This window comes from Hyaena hyaena, unplaced genomic scaffold, assembly GCF_003009895.1.
Source record: "Hyaena hyaena isolate Hyena2069 unplaced genomic scaffold, ASM300989v1 scaffold_695, whole genome shotgun sequence".
Taxonomy (NCBI): Eukaryota; Metazoa; Chordata; class Mammalia; order Carnivora; family Hyaenidae; genus Hyaena; species Hyaena hyaena.
In genome coordinates this window covers 596,282-615,053 of record NW_024081326.1, presented here as the reverse complement: position 1 = coordinate 615,053, position 18,772 = coordinate 596,282, and the positions used below count along the sequence as shown (strand labels likewise).

Sequence of the window (18,772 nt, the reverse complement as noted above, 5' to 3'; positions counted from 1 at the left end):
GGCTTAGTCGGTTGAGCGTCCAACTTTCGCTTAGGTCATGATCTCGCGGTTCGTGGGTTCGAGCCCTGCGTCGGGCTCTGTGCTGACTACCAGCTCAGAGCCTGGAGCCTGTTTCAATCCGTGACTCCCTCTCTCTCTGACTCTCCCCTGCTCACACTGTCTCTCTCTCTCTCCTTGAAATAAATAAAAAACATTAAAAAAATAAAAATAAAAAAAAAATAGAAAGGAAATTTTCCCAACATTTTCAAAAGTGGTTTGGGATTTTCCTTCAATACAAGCTTTTTTTTAAACCTTAGATTACAGCTGAACTCTTGTTATTAATGTCAATGGAGCTAAGGCTAAGTTGGGTTTCAACATACCCTGTGCTGAAGAGGCTAAATAAAGAAAACAGTTCCTCTTGAGTTAACAGTTAACATAAGAGTGTGGGTTGGTCACATAATAAGAGTAATTCTTTTTTTTTTTACAAATAGTTTATTGTCAGGTTGGTTTCCACATAACACCCAGTGCTCGTCCCCACAAGTGCCCTCCTCCATGCCCATCTCCCTGCTTCCCCCCCCACACCCATCTGTCCTCAGTTTGTTCTCAGCATTCAAGAGTCTCATGGTTTGCCTCTCTCCCTTTCCCCCACCATTTCCCCCCTTCTTCCCCTTGTTCCTCCGTTAAGTTCCTCCTAATCCTCCTATACATGCAAACATATGATATTTGTCCTTCTCTGCCTGACTTATTTTTCTCAGCATAACACCCTCAAGGTCCATCCATGTTGCTACACATGGCCAGATTTCATTCTTTCTCATTGCCATGTAGTATTCCATTGTATAGATAAACCACATCTTCTTGATCCATTCTTCCGTTGATGGACACTTAGGCTCTTTCCATGTTTTGGCTATTGTTGAGAGTGCTGCTATGAACATTGGGGTACATGTGCTCCTATGCATCAGCATTTCTATATCCCTTGGGTAAATTCCTAGCAGTGCTAGGAATCATCATAGATGATAGGAGTAATTCTTAACACCATCTAGTATAGTCACCTAACCAGTTTGATAGGAATTGGAGAACCTATAAATTTAAACTGAAGATGCGGGTATTCCTCCATGTAGACTTTGTACACAAGCAAGAAATGGGTCTCAGATCTTTCTACACATGACAGTAGTGTATTGGTGGGTCACAATTACTTAGGAAACTTCAGAATATTGACTTCATTCAACTAATGTTGGAGATCTGCGTGCTTTGGATTACAGATTACATGAAGTACAAAGTTTTTTTGATTTTTGGTGTTTTATTGTTTTTATTTTTGTTTTGTTTTGTTTTTTGCTGTAGAGGGAAGAGCACAACTCTTAAAATTAGAAGTTTTTTGTTTGTTATGTTTTGGCTTTGACACTTGCTGGATGCTTAATTCAGAAGTTCCTTAATATCTCCAAGCCTTACGTTTATCATCTGTAAAGAGAGAATAATACTTTCCCCACCTAGGAGTTTATTTGTAGTGATACAAATAGAAAAACTACACTTGGTAAGCTAGGGAATACTGGAGATTGGGTCACTTAGCTCCAAGATGACAGTCCCCACATTCTGTGGAACTCTGCCCACTTGATGCAAGGTTACGTGAATGCTTCAAGGGTTTTCAGACTTGGTTCGATACTGAGTTCAAGCTTTCTTTTTAAACCCTTTTCTTTGGTTTGGGTCTACCACATAATAGGCCCTAGTGGCGGGAAGGGGTGGAGGTGGCTAAGGAAGACCGTGAGAGGAGGAAGTACAAGTCTGATTTGCTGTGGACTGATTTCTGTCCCCTAGTTTTATCTTTAGCTTTCCTTTTAAAGTAGAAATGAGAAGCTCTGGAGTAAAATTAGAAGTTTAGCTCTGACATCATGAAAATTCCAAGCTTCCTAGTACTTGATGACTATAATTTAAACATGTATAAGGTCTGTCAGAGGAATTTTACTGTCCTTATCTCTCCTTGGCAGTTTTAAACTTGTATCATTGGTTAAAGAATTCAGGATCTGGGGTTTTCTCCTCATGGGTTCGACTTTTTCTTTCCCTATGTAATTTTCATAATTCTCTTCAAGGCTGTAGTTACCTGTAGTTAACTGTGTTTTACTGAATGGGAATTGTCTACTAGCTGAGATTCCTAGCAATAAATCTTTCTCAAAATTTGTATAAGACAGAGTTATGTCTTATTTTGGTGGTGATCAAGCACAAACTTTGATGGCTGCTTAAACAGTAGCATAATGAGGAGTGCCTGAGTCACTCAGTCATTTAAGCATCTGACTCTTGGCTTTGGCTCAGGTCATGACTTCACAGTCATGAGATCGAGCCCCACATCCAGCTCTGCACTGACAGCGTGAAGATTGCTTGGGATTTTCTCTCCCTCTCCTTTCCCTCCCCTGCTTGTATGTGCATGTGCATGTACTTTCTCTCTCCCTCAAAATAAATTTTTAAAAATGATACTGTTCCTAGGATACCTTATCAGTTAAGATTCTGTTTTGAAAATTCACAAGTCTTTGTTGATATTAGAGATCTAATATTCAAACAGAATTTAAGTGAATTATGGTAAAGGGCAGAAAATTTTTTCTTTTTCTCTATGTCTCATGAAGCCCTTTATAAACTTGCTTGCCATAATAGCCTGCCTTTTATTTACTTTAGTAAATTCTGCGAATTCCCTCTATATACAGTGTTTCATGGCTTTCTGATGGAAAGATACTGTAGTTTCTCCCTTGGCTAAAACACATACGCAGTGGTGTGCTGGTAATGCTTACCAACTCAGAGAAAGAGGTCTGATTCATATCATTTGCTAATTTCCCTGATGTGAATTCTCCCTACAATAATAGCCTTTTCAGGCCACCAATGTGAGGTCACTGAATGTGGACCTGGGAAGAGAGACACACAGTGCAATGAGCATTTCCACTACACAGACGAATAAATGTAAATAACTCCAAGACCACATAGTAAAATGTGGTAAAAGATAATTGGAAAATGAGGAGTTTGAGTATTTACTCTCAGTTTTTAATATGTCTTATATATTTAAGTTATTTTACCATAGGATACACAGGAAACTATTTACATGCCTATCTTTGGGGAACTATGTGGTTTCAAAACAGGAAAAGACTTTTACTTTGCATTTTCATTCTTATGTTCTTTACATTAGTTACCCGTGTTAAATTTATGAGCAACAAAAACACAATATTAAAGCAGTAGCTCTCTGGGTGATTCTGAGGTATGTGTAAGTTGAGGAACTACTAGTGGTTCTCAGCCACTCGCTTCCTAAACTAAAAAAGCTTTTCTTGGTTCTCCAGCACCTTAGAGCTGATTTTATGCTTCCTCAACAGTAATTATTATATTCTATTAATGTACATGCTGTTGTGTTCTTCAAGATGATTTGAGAATTTTTTTTTGCCAAATGTAGATGTTAAAATGTAAAGAAAAATAAGACTTTTAATGCTAGAAAAAAAGTTGCAAAGTGGAAAATCAGAATTTCTAAATACAAATATGCCAATCTTAAGGTTCACCAATGTTGATAGAGTCGAACAACAGATTTTTGCCTCTGAGCTTCCTGGCAATCAGTGGCGGGTGCGGGGGAGGGAGGAATAATACTTTTACCATCATATTCTCCAAGAATGCTAAGCATTACATTGTACTGAATTCCAAAGTAAATCACATACGTGAAATTTCATATATAGGGATGCTAATAGACGTTGCCCTTAACAGTATTCCTCTAGTGTTTATAGCCACGGGTTTCATATGGCTGTTTCCTATACCTCAAGAAAAAATTTTTTAAAAACTATAGAAATACATTCTTAATTTTTTTAATGTTTATTTTTGAGAGAGAGACAGACAGAGTGCAAGAGGGAGAGGGGAAGAGACAAAAGGAGACACAGAATCTGTAGCAGGCTCCAAGCTCTGAGCTGTCAACACAGAGCCCGACATGGGGCTTGAACTCAGACCACAAGACCATGACCTGAGCCAAGCCGCATGCTTAACCAACTGAGCTACCCAGGCGCCCCAAGAACCTAATGGTAAAAAGCATCTCAGTTGAAATGACTTTTCCCCTAAAGGAGATAGGCTCAACAGTAACCTGATGGTCAAACTTGATTCAAACTTGGAATGACACCCCCTAGAGGAATAAAGGTTTAGAACAAGACTGATGAACAAGGCAAGTCCGTCAACTCAGCTCCTTCCCTTTGTAGGTGTGAATTTATGGTGCTGTGTTGAAGAGGACTCTGAGACTAGGTCAGCAGAAAGGAGGACAGTCTGTCTGGGTTACAGGAATGGAGAACAGCAAAGAACTTGTGTGTTTGTCATCCTGATGCCAGACTATTTTATATAAATTTCACTGGTTTCAGGCAGTCTGTCTCTAAAGTGGATTGCAGACAAATGGGGTTTACAATCTTTGATAGGGCCTGGTTGTATTTTGTGTTGCTTTTTGAGAGTGTATTTGGTATCTTTGTTAATTGTGACTGACTCATCCTAACAGCCCAGTGCATCTGTCATCTGTCATCATTCTGGTTTTTGATTCTGTAGTTTATTTTGTTTATTTAATATTTGGTATCACATTTTAGTTCATCTCCAGTCTCATTGAGTTGTTTTCAGTTCTTTTGTCTAATAGAACATCATCATTACTATGTGTTTGTTTGTTTCTTTGGGAGTATGATTCTAAAAGTAGTGGAGTAAGGAGAATTTGCCAAATAATTCCTGTAGGAGCGTTATCTTATTAGGCATTAGTATCATGTAGTTAATGTTATTGGCAATGAGCTAGTTGTTTCACTTACTTTTAATGAACTACAGCAAATTCTTTTATATTATTAGAGGGGGAATTTATTATCTAAAGACAATCTCAGGGGAAATTAAAATAGGTCAGAAATGTTAATATCATTAGCTATAATATTTTGGGATTTTTTTTTTCAGTAATAATACAGAAGTTAAACTAATTTCATACACCTTGTAAGTTTGCTGGCTCTCTCATGCAATCTCATTCCAAAACCCACTTTCAAAAATCAGTGTTTATTTCCTAATGACATCCTACAAGTGAAATAACTCAAAGGTTTGAGATTTCAAGGGTTTTATTAAACTGTTTAGAAGAGTAGCATCAATTTATATTCTTATGAGGAAATACTCATTCAAGGATTATTTTTTAATAGGCTTAGGGAAAAAATCACATAGATAAATAGTAGGCATTTTTTTCAATAGATGAACTGTGTTTTTCTAAGGTATGGATTAAAACAGCCCTATAAAAACAGTCATGTAGTGTATTGGCCTGTCTTCACATCTGTAAAATAGGTATGAAAATGGTACCAGTCTCTGGATATTATTGTGAGAATTAAGTACAGCAGTATATGGAAACTGCTTCATATCCTTCCTAGCATAAAATGTCAATAAGTAATCGTAGAAAGATGGTTCATCATAGCATTAATTAAAATAGTAAACATAGGAAGGGATTTGAGTGATTTTCATCCATATGAGGGAATATTATACCATGTAGGGTTTTTTTTTTAAGTTTATGTATTTGAGAAAGAGAGAGAGCACATGTGAGCAGGGGAGAGGCAGAGAGAGAGAGAGAGTCCCAAGCAGGTTCTACGTGCTGACCTGAGCCAAAAATCAAGAGTTGGACACTTAACTGACTGAGCCACACAGGTGCCCCATACATACCATGCAGTTTTTAAGTGACATTCTTTAAGGATATGTAAAGACGTAAGAAAATTGCTTGTAATGTCACGTTTACTGAAAGGGCAGGATAAAAATCTATATACTCTAAAATGTCAGTTAATTATGTTTAAATTATGTTTTAATTCAGTTATAAAATATTGTTTCTAAAATATTGTCTTTAAATATGTTAACTATATTTTAAAATAGTGTTCTTTATATCATAGAAAAAAAAAAAACAGAAAGTACCAAAACATTAAGGATTAATGTTAAGGATATTCTTTTTCTTATTATTTTTTGAATGTGATTTATTTTTGAAAGAGAGAGAGTGCAAGCCAGGGAAGGGTAGAGAGAGAGAAGAGGAAGGACGATCCAAAGCTGGTTCTGCACTGACAGCAGAGAACCTGATGTGGGGCTTGAACCCACAGCTGTGACATCATGACCTGAGCTGAAGTCGGACACTTAACCAACTGAGCCAGCCAGGCGCCCCAATGTTAGTAATTCTTTTTTTTTTTAATTTTTTTAAATGTTTTTATTTATTTCTAGGAGAGAGAGAGAGAGACAGCGTGGGCAGGGGAGGGTCAGAGAGAGAGGGAGTCACAGACTCCGAAACAGGCTCCAGGCTCTGAGCTGGCAGTCAGCACAGAGCCCTAGGCGGGGCTCGAACCCTTGAACCGTGAGATCATGACCTAAGCGAAAGTCGGACGCTTAACCGAATAAGCCACCCAGGCGCCCCCCAATGTTAGTAATTCTTAAAAGTAAATGATAGGTATAGAGAAATAATACTAATACTATTCTGTTTCTACACTGTATGTTTTCATTTTTTTCAGTTTTGTTATTAAATTTTTATTGGTTTTTAAAGCATTTAAGAGAATGGTAGGTCAAACTTTAGAACATTTGATAAAAATTATAATAAATATATACAAATATTTGGAATGACATTTAACAGAAATAGTTCGTTCAGTAATGAAATTACTTAGTGATTTTTGTCCTTTTTTTTGCTATTTTACATCTTCTAAAAATCCTACAGTAAGCTGTATTTAGAATCTTAATAAGGAAAAGCTTTAATCAATATTTAATGAAATCCAGGTAAATTTTATGTATTAAGGACATTATTCTAGTACTAAGAGCACTCTTACTAGTTGCTTCAGAGACTGGTCTTTGAACACACTGTTCTTCTCTAAGACAGTTTCAGTGAAGGATGGATTTATGTCTAAACATCTGTCCAGAAAATAGCTGTTTCAGGTATTTGCTGTGTATGAAATACGATATAAAGGCCACCTCTACTACTACATTCCCATAAAATCTCCTTTTTTTTTGAAAATAGTACACCGTTTTCAATATAGCCAGTGTTCATATAGAAAATTTTACCTTAGTGGGAGGAAAGGGTATCATAAGTATTTTGGCAAGTTTTCCCTCTTTAGGCAGAAATAAGACTAAGAGGAAATGAGTAACTATTTCTCCCTGCCTCTGGAACTGAAACAGTATTCAAATTTATGGGTGAATTTTATTTGTAGCAAACACTTTCTTTATAAACCACGAGTTTATTTTGTAGGTGGCCTTTTAAAATAAACTATTTGATTTTATACACTGTGCTCATACTCTGGCTTTGTGCCCGACCTCCCAGATCGCAAACATCCAGAGTAAGACCCAATATTAAAGAAAATAAACCAGAAAAAAAAACAAAAAACACCTAGAAAATATTACAGATGTTAGTAATAAATTACTCAGTAATATTCACATTAGAGCAGTAATAAATTATAATAGTGGTGGTCCTTACAAAATGTCCCACTATTTACTAAGACATTTAGCCTTCCTCATGTTCCAAATGAAATATGTTATTGTTTTCTACTCTTAGAAGAGTTAGATGTTAGGGGATATTGTGTTTATTCATTTGACTGATTCTTTTCAATACAGATGTTAAAAAATAAAGGCAAAGCACCTATATGTGTTGTATTAAGTAGCACCAAATCCTTACTATATCTTAGAAAATTATCTGTTTTGGGGGCGCCTGGGTGGCTTAGTCAGTTAAGCATCCGACTTTCGCTTAGGTCATGATCTCGCGGTTCGTGGGTTCGAGCCCCGTGTCGGGCTCTGTGCTGACTGCCAGCTCAGAGCCTGGAGCCTGTTTCAGAGTCTGTGACTCCCTCTCTCTCTGACCCTCCCCTGCTCACGCTGTCTCTCTCTCTCTCCTAGAAGTAAATAAAAAACATTTAAAAATTAAAAAAAAAAAATAAAGAAAAAAGAAAAGTATCTGTTTTGGAAGTCAGTGGCATTAAAAAATACAATCTAGAATATGCTAAAGGCAAAATGATGAATCCTGACAAATTCTAAAATTCAAACCAATTTAGAAGTCTATGAAGGGGTAGTAGATCTTGAAGAAAAAAAGGATTGAGTAAGGGGGGGAAAGGCATATTGAGAAAACCATGTTGGAACAGATGGATTTTATAAGGAAGAAGTTTTCAAAGGATGTTCTGATGAGCCCCCATAGGGGCTGGTCAGCAAGGAAGTAAAGAGGCAAACTATTGTAGTCTTTAAGCAAAACAGTGCAGTAAGCATATTAGGAAGATTGATTTGACACTGGAGCCAGAGGTATGTATTGGGAAATTTTTCAGTAAGTCAGATGAGATGTCATGAGCCTAAATGTATTATTAACCATAGGTTTGAAAATAAAACAGGAAGATGGATGCTTGGACTCTCACCAAGGAAAAAGCAACAGGACTGGGTTAGAGATTGGATAGATATTATAGCAGGGGAAGGAGGAGCCCAAGGTCCATATGGTGACAGAAATAAAGAGTCTCATGTTGAATTTAAATCCAGTGGTGACATAGGACCATGGCAGATAAGTGATTATATCCAAAGTCCAAAGGGAAACACAAAGTGAACTAAAATTAACTTGAATATGTAAACTAGAAATATCATGACTAACTGTGGGATTCTACCTTGTGTCAGCAGTGGGGATGAACATACAACAGACCTGGAAATTGTGTTCTTGTTCTTCAGTTCTTAAGGTTAGTCGCTTTCTCAGAAGTCACTAGGCTAGATAGACTCTGTGCCTTTTGGGGGTTGCCCTGTGTTAAATCGTAAAGCCCTAGGTTCTGTGGCACAGCTAAAAATCCCATATACAGAATCTGGATTGACTTCTGCTGAAGTAGCCTTCACAGGGTAGTGTTGTTAGGTAAGACAGCAATTGTTAATAATGTGGCTTCCAGTTGGTGAAGGTAAAATCCCCAGCAGAAGATTTGGTATTCCTCTGAAACTGGTGACATCAGCCCCAACCCCAGGGTTCATTTTTTTGACCTCAAGATAATAAAGTCACCAGGGATTTGCTATCCTTCCCTCACCAAAAAATAAACTATAAATGAACTAAAAGTATAGAAATTTAGATATTCATTCTCAGTGTGAGAAAAGCTTACTTAATATAAATGGAAACACTTATTTAATATAAAAGCTCATAAATATATATATTAAGGGCTGAATTGTGTCCTCTTTCCAAATGCATTTGTTGAAGTCCTAACCCGCGGTACCTCAGAATGTGACTGTTTGGAGATAAAAAAAAAAAAAAATTAAACAAAGTAATTAAATTAAAATGAGGCCTTTAGAGTGTTTTAAAATATGATTGGTGTTCTTATAAGCCATGTTTACACAGTCCAAGGGATGACCATGTGAGGACACAGTGAGAAAGTGGCGATCACAGTCCAAGGAGAAAGACTTCAAAAGAAACCACATCTGCTGACACCTTCATCTTGGCCTTTTAGCCTCCAAAACTATGAAAAGATACATATCTTTGTTTAAGCCATCTAGCCTGTGGTATCTTTTTAATGACAACCCAACAAGCATAATTTAACACATATTTTAGCAAACTTTAGAATCAAAAGGTAACAACTTAGACAAAAGTTGGTTAATATGCAAAATAGGCAAAAAAAAAAAAAAAAAGGTCTAGCACCCACAACACTCCAGTAACAGTGAGCATATGTAGTCCCCAGAACTTGGTCTTAAATACCATCCTCCAGTGAAAAGAACCAAGGCTCCTTGGAGAAATGACTGATTCTATTAATGACGCAGAAAATACACGGGATGAACCCAGGCATAATGTAGTGCCAGAAAGTAGCAAACTGCTCAAAAACCCTCACAGTTCTAGGTCCGTCAGAGGGACACAGGTGCAGACGGAAAGACCTTAGTGTTCAAAGCCTTGGGCAACAAAATGAAGTACTATTGGATTAGAACCCAATGTGTAAAATAAAAATATAAGAGTCCATATTGATATAAATAAATTATTGAATAAATAAATGGAGAATAGACTAATCTCCTTTGCAGAAAAATTACAAATAATTCATGTAGATACTCCAGGAACATAACCACCTGCTCAAGTATGGCCTGTGCATTGTGGCTTTTTTCTGAAGAATGGACAGGGGTGAGGTGGGAAGTAACCTTACAGTTAAGTCTGTCAAACACTACCTCAACCAGGTGGTCAAGGTTAACATCAAGTCATGTTGATAGTGTGTCCTTGATATAATAAGGATGAAATGGTACTATACCTCTTGCGATCTTCCTTCCAAAAACCCATACCTCTGTTTAATTATGAGAAAAACATCAGACAAATTCCAGTAAAGGGACCTCCTCCAGTATTCTTGAATAATACTCCTCAAAACTCTCAAGGTCGTTTCTGAAGAAAAGTCTGAGAAACTGTTTTTTGGGTTTTTGTTTTGTTTTGTTTTTGTTTTTTACAACCAAGAGGAGCTAAGGAGACATGACAAGTAAACATAGGTGCTATGCTGGATGGAATCTCGGAACAGAAAACGGATAGTAGGTAAAAACTAAAGAAATCTGAAGAGAGGATGGACTTTAGTTAATAATGTACCAATATTGGTTTCTTAATCATGACAAACATACCATGCTAATGCAAGACTAGATACTAGGGGAAACATGACATACAGCAGACAGTAACTATAGTATACTGTAACTTTTCTGTAAAATTAAAACTATTCCAAAAGATTCTTTTTAAATAGACCAGAAAAGTAGACAACAAGATATCATGTACCCTGTGCATCAAAAGGCCACTAAACACTTCAAAAGAAAATCTTGTGTACTGCTATTCAGGAGTGTATATTAAAACATCTGACACACCTAAAAAAAATTAATAATAATACCCATCATCAGCAGTGTATAGGAATGTAAAGTACAACTGCTTCTCTGGAGGGCATTTTGGTAATAGGTAAAAATGTATGTATTGTTTGAAGCAGCTACATCCCAAGCAGGAAGTGAGTATCAATGTACAGAGAAATGTTTTTATGTCACATGCAATAGCAAAAACCTGGAAATTGACCAAAAGCCTAAGGCCTATTAACATAGGACTATTTAAATAAACTAAGGGAATCTCAGTGTGGAATGTAATGAAGATGTTAAGAATACACACTGTAGAATATTCGCAGACAAAAAATTCCATGATGTATTACATGAAAATGCCAACTGTAAACCATATATATACTGTGTCATGCCACTTCTGTGTCTATCCTTTCATTTTATGTGTGATTGTACATATCTGCTGTGTCTGGGATTTGGCAAAGTAATCTTTACAGATGGCATTAAATAAGTCCTGTTAATGATTTAAGCATTTTATAAATGTTTAAAGAAAGCTATTTTAATGCATGTTGTAATATATCAAGTATTGACAGTACCATCATTATAATTAGAGCTCAGTGCTTCTCAAAATAATGGAGTAAAGGACCACTTGTATTACAAGTTGTGCATGTACATACATGTTATATTTGGGTTTTGGGAGTGTTACATGTGGATAAAAAGTAGGATTTACATACAATAAAATGTTGCCTGCAGGTATCTCTGGTAGAGTTGGGACATTTTTTTATTCTTGGTGAGTTTCTACATTTTCCAAATGTTCAAGGAATCATAGAATATTTTTTGTAATGAAAAGGAGTTTTATTTTAAAATTCAGATATAATTAACAGTGTTGTTAGTTTCAGGTGTATAAGGAGAAAGATTTTTTTAAAGGTGATTTTTTAAATATCATTTTTCCCATGATACTATACCTAGAATATTGAAATCCTCTTTTTGTTACAAAAGTATTTTTACTTTGCTTTCTGAGTGGACTTAGTCTGTGCACAAATATGCATTTATACAAATTTACATTACTGCATATTTCCTATGTAGTTTCTATTTTTCTATTAGGCAAAATTTTTACGAGCTGTTAAAAGCATTGTTGTATTTGATTAGTCTCTCATTCTTTTTACTTTTAGGTTGGTGTTTGGAATGCTTTATCCTGCATATTATTCATACAAAGCTGTGAAAACAAAAAACGTGAAGGAGTATGTAAGTATAGTTTTATGGGTGATTAATTCTAGCTTAACATATCTGTGATATATAAGACCAGAAAATCATTATTTTAGAAATAGCTGAGATAATGTTTTTGGTTTAAAAAGTTATATAAATACGAAGTTAGTCTTTTTAAAATAATTTTGAATACAGTTCCAAAGTGGAGTTTCAAAAAAAGTTCCCTGTCAGCTGGTATTTAAATAAGTGTATGATCCAGTGAGTAATTGGATCTCTTACTCATTTTGTCTAAGTTCCAGTATAAGAAGTTAGTGGCTGTCTGTTTTTTAGCCTTGTAAATTTATAGGTACACTGAGAACATAGCTCTTACTCCAAACCTTTTCCTTTCTTCATAGCTGGTTTGTCCCTTTTTAATTGATTTACAGATGTCTCATCATTACTCACAATAGCAGTCTTTTTCCTTCTTAAATCGGACTCTACAGTTGACCCTTGAACAGCACAGGGGTTAGAGCCACCAACCTCCCCCTACTCCGTAGTGGAAAATCCGAGTATAATTTTTTTTAATTTTTTAATGTTTATTTAGTTTTTGAGAGAGAGAAAGAGAGAGAGAGCAGGGGAGGGGCAGAGAGAAAGGGTTACAGAGGATCCAAGCAGGCTCTGTACTGACAGCAGTATAATTTTTAACTCCCCAAAAACTTAACTATTAATTGCCTACTGCGGATCAGAAGACTTACCCATAAAGTAAACACATGTATATGTGTTTTATACTATATTAAAAGTAAGCTGGAGGGGCTCCTGGGTGGCTCAGTCAGTTAAGTGTCCGACTTCATCTCAGGTCATGATCTCACGGTCTGTGTGTTCAAGCCCTGCATCTGGCTCTGTGCTGACAGCTGGGAGCCTAGAGCTTGCTTCAGATTCTGTGTTTACCTCTCTCTCTCCTCTCTCTCCGCCTCCCCCTCCCTCTCCCTCTCTCTCAAAAGTAAACATTGAAAAGGAAAAAGTAAGGTAGAGGAAAGAGGCTAAGAAAAATCATAGGGAAGGGAAAATACGTTAACGGGTGAAAAACAAATTTATGCATAAGTGGACCTGCACAGTTCAAATCCGAGTTGTTCAAGGGTCACCTGTACTAGCCAATACATTCCTCCTCATTTGGAATGTTTGTCATATTGTTATTAAAGGAGATCTTTTTTCTGAATCTGATTAACTCTACAGTTGAAATACAGGATGGGGGCGCCTGGGTGGCTTAGTTGGTTAAGCGTCCGACTTTCACTTAGGTCATGATCTCGGGGTTAGTGGGTTCGAGCCCCGCGTCGGGCTCTGTGCTGACTGCCAGCTCAGAGCCTGGAGCGTGTTTCAGAGTCTGTGTCTCCCTCTCTCTCTCTGACCCTCCCCTGCTCACGCTGTCTCTCTCTCTCTCTCCTAGAAATATAAATAAATAAATAAATAAATAAATAAATAAATAAATAGAAATACAGGATGAAGTTTCTCAACTTTGCGACCATTATTTCACCTACAAAGTATTATAAACCCAGGATATGTAATAACTCGTGTGCCTCTGTCTGTCTTTGTGTGTATTTCTGTGCTTATTGTATTCTCCTAACTTCCCTCCAAATCTGGATGATTTTGTTGGGGAAAAAATTAAGTACAAATTGAAAATGAAGTTTATATGAGAAGCTCTAGTGGTACAGAGATAATCAGTGGGCACACAGATACCATGCCCTAAAATAAAAAGGGGATAACTGTAAGAAATATGAAGGTAAATAAAATGAAATAGGCCTGTCATTTATAAACTAATGCTAAAAGAGAAGAAAGGATGGTGTTATATAGGGATTAGCTTAAGAGCCATTATCAAATATTAGTCTATTTCTTACTATGCATCAGTTTAACTTTGTTAGTGTTAATTTTTAGAGACTTAAAAACATGGGTTTGTGTGTTTGAAATCTTAATAAACACTCAAATTTTTATTACTGTATTATTCTACAAATTTGGGATGAATAAGAATGGTCAAACCCTGAAATTTTAATTCTGCTTCATAAGTTAAACTATGGAAGAGAATCCAGTAATATTCTTATTCAAACTGATGGAAAAACTAGGGAAGTAGAAAGGAATGTGGTTTGGTAATTACATGGAAATCAACTCTCTACAAATGAAATGAAAGCTAAAAGCAAAAATGGTAAGGAAGTATTGAATCAAAAGGCAGGGCATTTGCTTTCGACAAGGAAATGTGCTACAACTCGGAAGACGTGAAGACCAAGTTGTCTGCCATCAAGGCTGCCAGAGAGGCCAAGCTGAGATCTCCTAGTAGAACATTTGCATTCATAGGATTTCCTACCAGTTTCAAAAATACTTTTATTTTTTTTTTAATGTTTTATTTATTTCTAGGAGAGAGAGAGAGACAGCGTGAGCAGGGGAGGGTCAGAGGGAGAGGGAGTCACAGACTGAAACAGGCTCCAGGCTCTGAGCTGGCAGTCAGCACAGAGCCCGACGCGGGGCTCGAACCCACGAACCGCGAGATCATGACCTAAGCGAAAGTCGGACGCTTAACCGACTAAGCCACCCAGGCGCCCCTCAAAAATAATTTTAAATATTACTGTTTGCAATTGCTACTATAACAAGTTGCCAAATACTTACCAGCTTAAACCAACCCTAATGTATTTATTCTCTTACTGTCCTAGGGATCAGAAATCTGAAATGGATCTACAGGGCTCTACTCTTTTTGGAGTCTCTAAAGGAAAATCTTTTTCCTTACTTTTTCTAGCTTCTACAGGCTGCCTGCATCCTTGACTTATGGTTCTATTCATTAGCTTCAAAGCCAGAAATGTTGAGCTGAAACTTCTCACATTTCCATCCCTCCCTCTGGTTCTCTCCTCTGCCTCCCACTTCCACTTGTAAGGATGCTTGTGATTACATTGGGTCCACCTGAGTAACCCAGGATCCTCTCCCCCATCTTAGGGTCAGCTGATTAGCAACCTGAATTCCATCTGCAGCCTGATTACTCCTTTACCATGTAACCTAATATACTCATGGGTTTTAGGAATTAGGTAGGACATGGACATCTTTGGGGGAGGGAGACATTTTTCTGCACACCATAGTATCTCACTGGTCCTCACTTCAAATATAAATACATAAATAAACAAACAAACAGGGGGAATATTTCAGTATTACACTCTCAGAGAAATAAATTGACTTGCCCAGGGTAATATGGAACATTAAGGCAGGAATGGTACCAGATTGGATACGTTGTTACAAATATTTCATTCTTTCTGTTCTACCATGCTACCTTTAGAAGAGGAGGTGAGGATTGTACCTTGTAAAACAGTTTTCACAACCAGTCAGTGCATGTGCTTCCTAAGTAGACCTTCAGGGACCACAAAAATGAGAATATTTTCAAAGAAGGGCAGTGAGGCTGTTTAACCAGTACTAGGGCAGGACTTCTAAACGTCGAAATCAGTTATGATCAGAATGGCTGCAGATGAAATTAGAAGGTTTTGAAAGTGTTGGCAGGTAAGTATTTCCAACCTAAATTTACTTTTTTTAAGTTTATGAATTTATTTTGAGAGAGAGTGCAAGTGCGTGTGCGCACAAAGGGGGATGAGGCAGAGAGAGAGGGAGAGAATCCCTAGCAGGCTCCATGCTCTGTGCTGAGCCCATTGCATAGCTCAGTCTCACAAACCTGGAGATCATGACCTGAGCCAAAATCAGGAGTTGGAAACTTAACTCCATGAGCCACTCAGGTGCCCAAACCTAAATTTGCTTTTGACAAAATGCTTGAATATTATTTTCTTGCTGAGTCTGACTTAACCTTAATTTAAACTCTGATTATAACAGTTTTACTAGAACTCTGTTCTCATAAAGTTTTCCTATATAGTGATCCCATCCTAATTTGTTTGGTTTTGCATATGGTAGTTTCTTAGCAAAGTTAACCTTCTTCATATTTCCCTGTTATATTTTTAATAGCCTTGCATATTATCTGATACATTATTTGTACGTGTTTGTCCTCCCCACCAGAAACAGCTCCATAGAGTTTTGTTTTGTTACTTGATACGTTTCCCTACCTAGAACAGTACATGGTATATATAATAGGTACTCAGTATTGTTTAAATGAATGAGTGAATGAATGAATAAGAAAATGAAGAAGAGTTGAAGAGCATGTACATTTCTTAAGTAGATTGGTCTAGTTTCTCAGCTTTGATTCTGCTGGGTTAAGGAGTACACAGTCCATTCTGACTTATCCCAAAGCTCAGTGTCTTTGTGGTATTTGGTTATTACCTAAATTCCACTGATATCTACTTCAAAATTGTTTTCAGAAAGCAAACATTTTAGATTAATTTACTTCTTTCCACCCTAACTACTACCATTCCCCTTAAGCCTACAAACAGTAGATTGCACCTGATAAAACAGATGCTGTGCTCAAATCAAAACAAATGGAAAGTGCTGTGTATTTTGGCAACCTTCCTTTCTTCCTTTGCCTATTTTTAAAACAGAGCTTTCCTAGGATATAATTTCCTGTATAGTGTGGCTGATATGGCCTACTTAAAGTCTTTCAGCCTTGCAGTAATTGAAATGTAAACTTACTGAAGAATTAGTATGGTTTTGCAAATTTTTTTAGGCTTATACCATCTCGTGACTTGAAAATAGAGTGTTTATTTCCAAGTCATGTGTAATTGCTGTAGCTTTTCTAGGAAACCGTGTTCTTATTCTAAGAACGTGGCAATGAAAAGATTGGCTAACAGCACTTAAAAATCAAAATCAGACATTTGGTCCTGAGATTTACTGTGAGCAAGAACAAAGAACAGAGAAAATTCTGGGAGATTACTCTTTTAAAGGCTTAGAAATAGCTCTCTAGGGGATCCTGGAGGGCTCAGTCAGCTAAGAGCCTGACTTCAACACAGGTCATGATCTCCTGGTTCGGGGTTCAAGCCCCAGATCGGGGTCTGCACTGACAGTGTGTAGCCTACTTGGGATTCTCTCTCTTCTCTCTCTCTCTGCTCCTCCCCCATTCACACACACACATTTTCTTAAAATAAATAAATAAACTTAAGAAAAAAGGAAATAGCCCTCTAAAACCCTATTGACTTGGTTTTGAAAGAGACCTAATTTTTCCTAAATGTTTGTGTGATATGAAAATGAACAAATATACCACATCCTAGTTCTTGTCAATTGGTAAAATCTGACATTATGTATTAGTTTTAGAGTAGAGAAGGGGGAAAGATGCAATAAAGTACTTTTTTTTTTTGTCAAGAAGTGTTTTCCAGGCATCTTTTCATATTTTGGATTAAAAATACTCCTTTGATTCAAAGGTTTTAATTTGCGAAGTATAAAGGTTAACCCACTGATTAAGATGGAATTTTAGAAAATTAGTCTTATTAGACCACATGTTTATCTGTTTATTTTCCACTCTGATCTGCTTCTAATTTAGTTTATATTTTTATCAAAGCTGTAATTATTTGTAATTTTAAAAATCAAATAGTTTTCTAAAGCTTATTATGAAAAGAACAAGAATTCTCCACCTTCCCCATCCCTGTTTCTGTCTAGAGGCAACTACTTTCAGCTCTTTTAGCTGAATCCTTTAGTATTTATTTCCATATCTAAATAACATCCTTATATTGCTATTTCTTAATTTTTAAGATGGACATTATCAGTTGACTTATTTTTTTTTAACTTTTTTTTTAATTTTTTAAATGTTTTATTTCTAGGAGAGAGAGAGAGACAGCATGAGCAGGGGAGGGTCAGAGAGAGAGAGAGAGAGTCACAGACTCTGAAACAGGCTCCAGGCTGTGAGCTGGCAGTCAGCACAGAGCCCGACACGGGGCTCGAACCCATGAACCGCGAGATCATGACATAAGCGAAAGTCAGACGCTTAACAACTAAGCCACCCAGGCGCCCCTCAGTTGACTTATTTCTATTATTAAAGATGATTAATAGTAGTTACCCCATATCGGTATACACATGCATATTTCCCTGTCCATTATAGCCTCCCAGGGTCATTACAGTGTAATTTGTGTTGGATCAGTATTCAATATTTGCATTATGTAGGCTAAGTTAGAAAGAGAGAAGCAGTAGACTAAACAAATAAAGAACACAGCATCTAGAACCAGGTTGCCCTGCCTGGGTTAACATCCAAGTCCTATCTGTTATGTCTTTGTACAAGTTATCTGACCTTCCTGTGCCTCCGTTTCCTTATCTGTAAAATGAGAACTCTTATAGTACTTACCTCCTCAGGTGGTGGTGAGAATTCTATGAGTTAATGAACATAAAGCATTTAAGTCAGTACCTGACATATAATAGTACCTGTTTTATAGTATTTTTCATGATATAAACAATATTTGCATTTGGTCTCTACAGTTGCCTACCATTACCATTTTTTTTCCTGCACAATGATTTGTTTTCCCTGCCATTATTTATTGTCTTGTTTTCTGGTTTGTTTTTTGTTTGGTTTTTCACTTAGATGGGATTCTCTATTATTGCACATTTACACCTGAACTCTGCCGCAGTTATGTGGATTTCTTCTCAGTGCATTATCATCCAGTGGATATTAGAGACTGGCTCTTGTTTTAGATCCTTAGATTTCTTAATCTCCTGTTTTCCTCGTTTTTAGTTTACTTCCTCATTTTAATGAGATCTATATATCCTTCTGGAGAAGGCTGTATGAAAGGCAAATTTTTTGAGATGCCAGATCAGAAATAATTTTCCTTCAGAATTTTGAAGGCATTTCTCCATTGCCTTTTAGCCTGTAGTGTTACTGTGGAGACACCTGAAGCCATTCTGATTCTCACCGGCTGTGGGATCTTTATCATGTGAGGAAAATTTAAGTTTAAAATTTCATAATTATGTGCCTTGGTGTGAGTCGTTT

The 18,772-nt window shown here is 36.8% G+C and overlaps 1 protein-coding gene across 1 annotated transcript in view; it reads left to right on the top strand.

Moving 5' to 3' along the window:
* REEP3 (receptor accessory protein 3) overlaps window positions 1–18,772 on the top strand; it is a 102,883-nt gene that overhangs the window by 32,284 nt on the left and 51,827 nt on the right. Inside the window, exon 2 of the mRNA XM_039217459.1 lies at window positions 11,886–11,958. Within this exon, the coding sequence (XP_039073390.1) occupies window positions 11,886–11,958 (73 nt within the window). The remainder of the gene's footprint in view (window positions 1–11,885; window positions 11,959–18,772) is intronic.